This window comes from Hibiscus syriacus, unplaced genomic scaffold (assembly GCF_006381635.1).
Source record: "Hibiscus syriacus cultivar Baekdansim isolate YM2019G1 unplaced genomic scaffold, ASM638163v2 tig00110944_pilon, whole genome shotgun sequence".
Lineage (NCBI taxonomy): Eukaryota > Viridiplantae > Streptophyta > Magnoliopsida > Malvales > Malvaceae > Hibiscus > Hibiscus syriacus.
Window position 1 is genome coordinate 1,145,799 of NW_024062925.1, and position 11,367 is coordinate 1,157,165.

The following is an 11,367-nucleotide window of genomic DNA, read 5'->3' on the forward strand; positions in this document are numbered from 1 at the left end:
AAATCTACATGACACAGCCAGATGGATTCAAAGTTGCTGAAAAAGAAGAGATGGTGTGCAAATTAGAAAAATCGCTATACGGATTGAAGCAATCTCCAAGGCAGTGGTACAAGCGATTTGACAAGTTTATGATAGGGCAGAAGTACACAAGAAGCAAATATGATCATTGTGTGTATTTACGCAAGCTACAAGACGGATCCTATATATATCTTCTTCTTTATGTTGATGATATGCTGATAGCTTCCAGGAGTCAGACAGAAATTGCAAAACTAAAGAATCAATTGAACAGGGAGTTTGAGATTAAGGATCTTGGTGAAGCAAAGAAGATTCTAGGCATAGAGATATCAAGGGATAAGAAATTGGGGAGGCTTTGTTTGTCTCAGAAAGAATATCTGAGGAAGGTACTAAAACTTTTTGGCATGAATGAGAAGTCAAAACCAGTTAGTACACCTCTTGCTCCTCATTTCAAGCTCGGTGCATCCATGCCTAAGGATGATGCAGAACGGGAATACATGTCAAAGGTTCCATATGCAAGTGTTGTTGGTAGCTTGATGTATGCAATGGTGTGTACGAGACCCGATATTTCACAGGCAGTTGGGGTTGTGAGCAGGTATATGGATGATCCTAGAAAGGAGCATTGGCAAGCTGTGAAATGGATTCTGCGGTATATTCTGAACACCGTAGATGTTGGTTTGGTCTTTCAGCAAGACAAACAAGATGGTCAATGTGTAGTTGGGTATTGTGATTCAGACTATGCAGGTGATTTTGACAAGCGTCGATCAACTACTGGTTATGTGTTTACTTTTGCAATGGCACCAGTCAGTTGGAAGTCCACCTTACAGTCAATAGTGGCTTTGTCTACTACAGAGGCAGAGTATATGGCAGTTACAGAGGCTGTGAAGGAGGCAATTTGGCTTCAAGGGTTGCTTGGTAAATTGGGAATGTAACAGAAGCACATGAAAGTGCATTGTGACAGTCAGAGTGTTATTCATTTAGCAAAGAACCAGGTTTACCATGCAAGGACGAAGCACATCGATGTTCGATATCACTTTGTACGAGAGATTCTAGAAGAAGGTGGAGTCATAATCCAGAAGATTCGGACCACTGAGAATCCTGCTGATATGTTGACAAAAGTGGTAACTGCGGTCAAGTTTAAACATTGTTTAGAATTGGTCAATATTGTTATAAATTGAAAGATGAATTTGCAGACACTATTGAAGATTGGATTTTTTTGAGAGACGTGTGTGGAATTTGCCAAGGTGGAGATTTGTTGGTTTTTGGCAAATATCCCACATTGGTTTTGTATAAGGAGGAGGGGAAATTCTTTTGTTATAAATAGAGCCCTTCTCCTCCTTAGTTAAGTATCCCACAAATATAAGCCTTCTTCACTATTAAAGGCTATTTGTACTCTTTCTCTCTTTGTAATATTTCCTCTACTAGTGAAATATTATTTTAGTAGTGTCTGAGGAGGTAGGCATAATTTTGGCCTAACCTCGTTAAATTTTGGTGTTCTCTTTATGTCTATTTAATAGCTATTGTCGGGTATAGTTGTTGTTAATTATTGTCCTATTAAAATTACTTATCTTGGTAGTTTGTCTAAGGAAAGTGGGTTTTAAGAGGGACCATTGTGACCCCTCCTCTTTCCTGTGAATCTACCTTGGGGTGATTTTTAGTACAATTGTTTTCACACTAATCACCTAGATAATAATTTTCAAGATGAATTTGTTATTATTGGTGGAAATCAACCCGAATTCCACAACACCTTTGACCTTACTTAAGGGACCTAGTGCCTTATCCTAATAGACCAACTGATTATTGATATTGGAAACATACTTTAGTTTGAAGACTTCAATTGAAATGTTTTGCAGTTTAGATACTAATTTAATATTCGAGCCATAATTTGAGGACTTGAAATTAACCATTTACCTTTTGTAAAATGTTTTTGAGGGGAAAAGGGGTTGCAGATAGGGGTTACGTATTGTCGTGTAGACGGGCCATTTAGGGTTTGAGTAGTAGCATTCCAAACCTGCTTTTTAACTTTGTCATGGTTTATCTTGTTTTGTTTGGGTAACATGAAGTCACGTGAATGCCTTTCTGGCCTCTTCTTTTAAGCCCTTCATGGTTCCTTTATAAAGACCCTTAAACTCCATTAACTAGGACCATTTGCCCTTTTCTCTCTCTCTCTCATCTCTTGGAAATGACACCACTCTATGATGATCTTAACCCACCACCAACCCCAAATTTTCCCTTTGTGGATCTAAAAGAAGAACCCCGTGATCTTCAACTCTTTCTCTCCGTAACCGAACAACAAGCCACTTCTCACAAGGCAAGAGCCCTAACATAAATTTTCCTTTTAATTGTGCTTAAATAATCCACCCTTAGGGTTTTTTTGTTTGTCCGACATCAAAACTTCTGATCCTCATGTTATGTTGTTTTTTGGTATTTTTTTGGTGTTTGTGTTTGCATTTTATGTGATTTTGATAGTTTTAGGTTCATTTAGGTGCCTTTTGGTACATGTAATTTATGTGGATGTAAACGTTTGATGATCTTATCTCTTTGATTATCATATTTCTTTAGGTTAAAAAGCATGATGGTGGATCAAGCGATCAACAAGCAAGTTCATCATCGTCATCTTCTTCTTCACTTCAATCCACGGGGGATCACAGGACAATCGATGGCCGGAATTCATCCTTTGGGGATTATGGAAGTGCAGGAGATCATAATGGGATATCAGTGAGATGGATGTCCTCCAACATGAGGCTGATGAAGAAGATGATGAACTCCAACTGCAGCAATGGATCAACAGATCACCGTAAAGCAATTAAATTTACAGACAAGCTTCGACGTCGAGTGGATGATAACGGCGAAACCGACTACTCTTTGGGTAAAGCCAATAATAACGCCGTTAGAGTCTGCTCCGACTGTAACACAACGACGACACCTCTTTGGAGAAGTGGCCCTCGAGGTCCCAAAGTAAGTAGTACTATATAATTCAGGTCAAATTCTTTTATTAGTCCCATACCGTGCATAACTTACGGATTTAGTCCATATACTCTAATTCGATCATTTTTAATCCTATACTTTTTTAAATTTTTAAATTTTGATTCTTACTTGAACAATATTCATTGAATCTATTCTGTCAAATTATGTTATTAGTCCATGTTTTATGCTCCAATTCGAACATTCTAAGTCTATGTAATTTAATTATTCGGTAAGTCTATGTAATTTAATCTTATTGTCCTTGTATCATTTATATCATGACTGAAAGTTATGAATTCAAAAAATACAGTGTCTAAAGTTGATTAAATTATAGTATAGAAATTAAATACGCAACTTATGCAAGGTAAATAGACTAGTAACAGAATAAAACCTGTAATCTATGTATATGATTAATTATGGTTATAGTCCTCATTCAAAATTCAACTTGAATGCTTAGTCGACTATTTTTAACAGTGTTAGTGATTTGAACTAAAGCGTAACGGTTGTAAAACGAGATTATAGGGACTAAATCCCAAAACTGAGTATAGTACAAGGATGAAAATCAGAAATTAATTAAGATGTGAAAACTTTTGTGCAGTCTCTTTGCAATGCTTGTGGGATTCGACAAAGGAAGGCACGGCGAGCAATGGAAGCGGCTGCGGCGGAAACCGCCGCCGGAGTTGCAACCGGTGCAGCAATATCGCTGAAGATTAAGGTGCAGAACAACAAGGAAAAGAAATCACGAATTGGGCAATTCAGAAAACAATTATTCAAGTCACCTTCGGATCATAATTCTCATTGTAATCATCAACAAATCCAAAAGAAGCTTTGCTTCGAGGAATTTGCTTTGAGTTTGAGCAAGAACTCAGCTTTGCAGCGTGTGTTTCCTCAGGACGTTGAAGATGCTGCGATTCTCCTAATGGAGCTCTCCTGTGGACTTATTCATGGTTGAATTGATGTTTTGGTCACTAAATAATTTTTTTGAACTAGTTTTTGTTTTTGTTTTGTGTGACCCAAGGGATAGAGATTAAAGAGTGATTAGTTCTATTTATGTATCCAAATCAAAGTGATTCTCAGCTTATATGAAATAATGAAAATTTATAACATCTTATTCATTTTATAACATAATTATAAATATTCATATTTGGTTATTTTGTATATAAAATTATAAAAATATATATATTTATTTACAATCTATTTAATTATTATTAATGAACATATTTTTATCATATAACATTATATATAAAATAGTTATATTTATATGTTAAATAATTATTTAATATATTGGTGATAAAATGTTTTTCATAGGTAATTATAATCTATTATAATGTGACATTAATAATTTATTTTAAGATTTTTTAAAGATATATAATAAAACAAATTAAAAATCTTTGTAAAGATCATTAATTAAATAATGAATTTTTCTTATATATAATTATATAACAAGTTAAATATAATTATTATAATCAATTAATACAAATAAGAAAGAAAGAAAAAAACATAAATGAAATATCTCTCCATGTAGCACATATCCTTCAATTATGATAGCATGCTATGTGTCAATTGTTTTTCTTTAATGAATCAACCTTTCCTTTTCATATTCACTTCTGTGTTAGGTAAGATCTTCTCAACTCACCTTTACTGAGTGTTGATGTAATTTTCAGAAGCCACTATTAATTATATTACATTGGAAGTTAGATTATGAAAAATATTCATACATGATGGAATTAAATTTCAAACAAGAAATGAAAACATAAAAATATTAATATTAGAGCTAGTTTAATATTATTTTTAACAATATCCATAAAAATATTATTTTTGAGAAATATAAATTTTATATTTTCAGAGATCATTTTTAAAAATTGTAAGTTCTCCGTTAATCGAGATTTTCGGATTGATTTTTCATTTATCAAAGTTTTTAAGGAATCCATATATTTTGGATACAAGAGTTTCATTACCTCCGAACCAACTATAGTACATATACAAGACATATCTATCATGTTTACATGTTCCATCAAAGCAGAATTCAAGATATGATAATCATATCTATTTAGTTTGTTGGCATACAAGTAATTATAATTATCTTATGTCTAACACCATCAACTAAAATTATTATAAATATTTATCAATCACGAGTGAGAGGATCCTCTTCCTCTCCACTTTCTTCTTCTTCTCCATTTTTTTTTTCCTTTATTCTTTCATCTTTTTCACAGAGCAAAATCGATCGCTACTTTACTTACTAAGACTCTTTATCATTGATAGATGTAAAATGGGATCCAGAAAGAACAAATGTCCATCATAAAATTTTATTTGTGTATATCATATAAAAAAAATTGTATTAATATATATATATACTCATCTTCAAAAATATTTTTAAATTCGTTACTACTCATTTAAGTAAAACACGAATAATTAATTATTGGCTAAACAAATTTTTTCGCATATGGTGAAAAATATTTTCATTTATAATTTATGTATTTAAAATTGATGTTAAAAATGTACTTTTCAAAGTAGATACACCACTCAGTGAGTCGTAAATAAAAGCTCGAGCCAAAACATTCTAGCGCACTGACTGGATTTTTCTTCTTTTTTCCTGTTTTTGCCTAAACAAATGTGTAATATTCGATGATCAAAGCATTAAACTTCCAAAAATGATTAAAATAATCAATTAAGTCTCGACCGTCCAATTTCAATCAAAGGGTCCAAATTGTACCGACTGATTCCGGATCTATCCCCGAAAAGGTAAGAACAAATTCTGATGATGTTCTTATCAGTTTGGTCACACGTACCGTTACAACTTCATATCTATCCCATATTTTCCTTTTTTCCAAATATAACCTTCACCAAATCAATGGATCTCTTTCGTTCCTAGACCAGAAGGGGAATTTCACATCAATACTTTCTCCCACTAATATAATCATAGATAAAAATGAAAAATAGATTTAAAATTCAGATTTTTTTGAATTTTCCTATATATATATATATATATATTACTACCTATATTTAAAATTTATAATTACCTTTTTTAAGATTGTCATTTTTAAAATTCAAACATACATTAACATTTATTTAAAATCTTTTTACCCACAATAATCATATTTATATATGTTTTTAGAGTAAACTATTTCAAACCCCGCTCAATTTTAAGATTAATATTAATGATAAATTTTCATTTGTTTTCAAATATTAAAAGTCATATTAATAAAAAATACTATAAACGTATAAGATTAAAAATATTTTTAATATCTATTAAATCAATAATTATTAGTAAATATGAATAGAAATTAAGAGAGATCTAGATTTTCTAATAAAAAAATAATAGAGACCCGATCCTAAAATGTAAATCGAAGATAAATTCTAGTGATAATAACTAATAGTCCATTATACCCTGAGATAGCATTAAGGGATTGATATATTTTAGTGTGATAGGGGCTAAAACTGAAATTATACCATTATTATTATGATTTTATTATATTGCAGTTGCAGGTAGACACAAGTGAGAGGTGGAGGCTGAGGATAAATCATGAATTCAGGATAATGAGAGTGTGAAGCATACATTGCCAACACACAATCCCCAAACTCCATTAACAAAACAAAACAAAACAGAAAAATTACAAAAAGACAAAACAATTGAGCGTTTGCAAATAACTGCTAGCTGGTAATTAATTTTAGTAGTTGGTTTAAACAACTGATTTGATTAGTTTATTTGAGAAAGTTGATTTGATTGATTGTTTATATAAAAGTATTTGGTAAAATTTAACTGGTAGTTAATAATTGACACGAGTAAAATGAAAAATAAGAGTATGATACTTAGTTTCTATTAGAGGTGAAATTATTCAGATGAAATGCTTTTATAAGGAATTAAAAATTCCTTAAGAAAATTAGGGAGTTTTTTTTGAAAATTATGAATAATTTTTTTTAATTTAATTACAAATATTAACCTTGTTTTACTTTCATGTTTGATACATACAATTAATTTTGTATAAAATATAAACACTACATTTTTTTACTTTCATGTTTTACTATATTTTCTTAACTAAAATATATTTGAGAATCTACAACTGAAAAATAAAATAATAAAATAAAATTTCAACTTAAATATATTACGATGAAGGCTATTTTATTATATTAGATTTTATGGTAAGAATGTAATTATGAAAAAAAATAAGGTTAAATATCTCATTTAACATCTTATTTTATAATCAACTTTTTTAAATCGCTTTTCGGGCGTTTTTATTTTCAACTATTTTTCACAATAAACTTTTTCAAAAAGATATTTATCAAACACTAAAAATAAAAAATTGAACTATCAATAAATTATTTATGCTTAAATAAGAGACTTTCTTGAGTATTGTTTGAGCGGAGACTTTGCAGTGAAATATGATTCATTGAATCTCAATCTTTTTCCCTGCAATTGTTGAAAGTTAGTGCAACTTGCACCGAAAGAAGCTAGAATTTATGCACCGAAAATGTGCACATTAAATGCACCGAAAATTGGTTGAAAAATTAAATGGTAAAATCATAATTTTTAGTCATTGTAATTTAGGGTATTTACAAATTAGTCCTTAAGCTTCGACTATAAATACCCTAGCTCATTTAGCTTCAAAACCATCCCAAAGCATTCTAGCTTTCTTCTAATACTAGAGAATTTAGAGAGTTTCTTGAGAGTTATTTTCTCCTTTTTATCAAGAGAGAATTATCATTGTTTTCTCCTTGGTAGATCGAGAGAAGTTGTAATTCCTATTTTCTCACAGTGAAATTCTTCTACCGTTGCCCGTGGTTTTTACCCTATATTATTTATGGGTTTTCCACGTAAATTTTGTGTCTCTTTTAGCTTCATTTTTATTTTGTCAAATTATCAGTTGTGATTTCACTCAATCCAATAGCCGTCTTCCGCAACAATTGGTATCCGAGCCAGATTAGAGTGTGTAATATCTGCTTATTGTCTTTGTGGTTGCCACCAAAAGGTGGATCCTCCAACATAAGAAAGTAAAAAGTTATTACCCATTCTTTAAAGGTTCAAGAGAACTATTCACGATAGTGAAATAGTGGGAGTTATCCGTAAAAGAAGTTATGACAACGAAATTTGATATTGAAAAATTCAATGGGATAAATTTCTCATTGTGGAATTTGAAGATGAAGGACATCCTGAGGAAAGACTGATGTCTAGCAGCTATCAGTGAAAGGCCGGTAGATTTTACAGATGACAACAAATGGATCGAAATGGACGGGAATGTTATGGCAAACTTTCATCTAGCATTAGCAGATGAAGTATTGTCAAGCATCAAGGAGAAGAAGATAGCTAAGGAGATATGAGATCATCTCACCAAACTGTACGAGACCATATCGCTGCACAATAAAATTTTCCTTAAGAGAAAATTATACATTCTCCGTATGCCAGAATCTACTTTAGTGACGGAACACTTAAATACACTGAACACTTTATTTTCTCAGCTTACATTCTTAAGTTGTAAAATAGGAGAACAAGAACGTGTTGAACTTCTACTTCAAAGTCTATAGGATTCATATGATCAACTCATCATCAACTTGACAAACAGTAATGTCACCAGTCTAGTCTTCGATGACGTTGCAGCTGCTATTCTACAAGAAGAAAATCGGTGCAAGTACAAGGAAGAAAGACAAGTAAATCTGCAACAGGCAAAATCGTTGACAACGACGAGTGGGAGATCAACAGAACGTGACCAAAGCAGCAGTCACAAACATGGTAGATCGAAGTCGAGGAACAAGAAGAATTTAAAGTGCTACAACTGTGGAAAGAAGGGTCACTTGAAGAAGGATTATTGGAGTCTAAATAAAAACTCCAATCCACAATGCAATACCGCAAACACTTCAGATGATGAAGATGCTCTATGCTGTGAAGCGTCAACCACCATGGAAGGTAGAAAAAGATTGCAGATATATGGCTCATTGATTCAGGAGCAACATATCACATGACCTCAAGAAGAGAATGGTTCCATCATTATGAACCTGTCTCAGGAGGATCTGTGTATAGTTACAATGATCATGCCTTAGAGATCATTGGTGTGGGAACCATCAAATTGAATATGTATGATGGAACAATTAAAGTTGTTTGAGATGTGCAACACGTGAAAGGTCTGAAGAAAAATTTACTATCCTATGGATTGTTGGATAATAATGCAAGCAAGATTGAAACACAGAAAGGAATCATGAAGGTGTTCCGTGTAGCGCTTGTGGTGCGGAAAGGTGAAAAGATAGCAGCAAACTTGTACATGCTGAAGGGAGAGACTTTGCTATAAGCAGAAGCCTTTGTTTCCTCATGTAGTTCAGATTCTGCAATGCTATTACATCAAAAACTTGGACACATGTAAGAACAAGGAATGATAGTCCTTGTGGAGAAAAAGCTACTTCTAGGCTTAACAAATATATCATTGCCTTTGTGTGAGCATTACATAACAAGTAAGCTGCACCGGTTGAAATTCAACACATCAAATTCTAGAGGCAAAAGTGTTCTAGAATTGGTTCACTCTGACGTATGGCAAGCACCAGTTACATCCCTAGGCGGAGTAAAATACTTTGTCTCATTTATTGATGACTACTCCAGGAGATGTTGGGTGTACCCTATTAAGAAGAAGTCAGATATGTTTTCAACTTTCAGAAACTTCAAAGCGCGAGTGGAACTTGATTCTGGAAACAAGATCAAGTATTTCAGAACAGATAATGGAGGAGAATACACAAGTGAAGAATTTGATGAATTTTGCAGGAAAACAGACATCAAAAGACAATTCACAGTGGAAAACACTCCTTAACAAAATGGAGTGGCAGAGCGGATGAACAGAACCTTGTTAGAAAGAACAAGAGCAATGTTGAGTGATGCAAGCCTAGAAAAATCATTCTGGGCAGAAGTAGTCAATACCACCTGTTATTTGGTGAATCAAACTCCATCAACTACAATAGAGCTGAAGATGCCAATGGAGATGTGGACTGGTAAATCAGTTGATTATTCAAACCTCCATATATTTGGAAGTACTGTGTACGTGATGTACAACTCTCAAGAAATCTCAAAACTGGATCCAAAATCCAGGAAATGCAAATTCTTGGGGTATGCTGATGGTGTAAAGGGGTATCGCTTGTGGGATCTCACTGCCCGCAAAGTGATCATCAACAGAGATGTTATCTTTGTAGAAGATAAACTACAAAGAAAAGAAGAAGATGGTAGCGTTGAAAAGTCAGAGACTACACAAATACATGTGGAAAAGGATGTTGAACAAGGAGATTCTTCTGAAGCAGAACCAGCATATGATGAACAAGAACCAGAGAGTTCTGAAGCTCCAACAACTCGTCAATCAGATCGTGTGAGAAGACGTCCCAATTGGCACTCAGATTATGTTATAGAAGAAAATATTGCATACTGCCTTTTAACAGAGGACGGTGAGCCATCAACATACCAAGAGGCAATAAACAGCTCAGATGCTTCACTATGGATGATGGCGATGCAAGAAGAAATCGAAGCTCTTCATAAAAATAATACATGGGACCTTGTGCCACTATCACAAGGAAGAAAGCCAACTGGTAACAAATGGGTCTTCAAAATCAAGCGAAATGGTGACGATCAAGTTGAGAGGTATCGTGCAAGACTGGTGGTCAAAGGATATGCTAAAAAAGAAGGTATTGATTTCAATGAAATATTTTCTCCCGTGGTTCGACTAACAACAGTTCAAGTAGTTTTGGCAATGTGTGCTACATTGAACTTACATCTAGAGCAACTAGATGTTAAAACATCTTTTCTTCATGGAAATCTTGAATAAGAGATTTACATGCTCCAGCCTGAAGGTTTTGAAGAAAAAGAAAAGAAGAATTTGGTTTGCAGGTTGAACAAATCTCTATATGGTCTAAAGCAAACGCCGAGGTGTTGGTATAAGAGATTTGATTCCTTCATTATGTGCCTTGGATACAACAGACTTAATGCAGACCCTTGTGCTTATTTCAAGAGGTCTGGTGATAACGATTTTGTTATATTGCTGTTGTATGTGGATGACATGTTGGTTGCAGGACCCAACAAAGATCATATTGAAGAATTGAAGGCAAAACTGGCTAGGGAATTTGAAATAAAGGACTTGGGATCAGCAAACAAGATTCTAGGGATGCAAATTCACCGAGACAAAAGTAATAGGAAGATTTGGCTTTCACAAAAGAATTACTTGAAGAATATCTTGTCACGATTCAGCATGCAAGATTGTAAGCCAATTTCTACCTCTCTTCCTATTAACTTCAAATTTATCCTCCAATATGAATCCTAATAGTGAAGAAGAGAGGATGTAAATGTCTCGAGTACCGTATGCATCAGCAGTGGGAAGTTTAATGTTCGCTATGATATGCACAAGACCAGACATTGCACAAGCAGTGAGA

The 11,367-nt window shown here is 33.4% G+C and overlaps 1 protein-coding gene across 1 annotated transcript; it reads left to right on the top strand.

Annotated features, from left to right (window-relative positions):
• Window positions 1–2,130: 2,130 nt before the first annotated feature.
• Window positions 2,131–4,085, top strand: LOC120147824 (GATA transcription factor 21-like). The gene is made up of 3 exons (XM_039161111.1): window positions 2,131–2,326; window positions 2,578–2,973; window positions 3,578–4,085. Exons 1-3 carry the CDS (start codon window positions 2,198–2,200, stop codon window positions 3,929–3,931), a joined length of 879 nt encoding a protein of 292 aa, XP_039017042.1. The 5' UTR covers window positions 2,131–2,197; the 3' UTR covers window positions 3,932–4,085.
• The last annotated feature ends 7,282 nt before the right edge of the window (window positions 4,086–11,367 follow it).

Coding starts and splice junctions, on each gene's coding strand:
- LOC120147824 (XM_039161111.1), top strand. CDS start 2,198: ATGACACCACTCTATGATGATCTTAACCCACCACCAACCCCAAATTTT. Junction 2,327..2,577: donor AACAAGCCACTTCTCACAAG/GCAAGAGCCCTA, acceptor ATATTTCTTTAG/GTTAAAAAGCATGATGGTGG. Junction 2,974..3,577: donor GTGGCCCTCGAGGTCCCAAA/GTAAGTAGTACT, acceptor ACTTTTGTGCAG/TCTCTTTGCAATGCTTGTGG.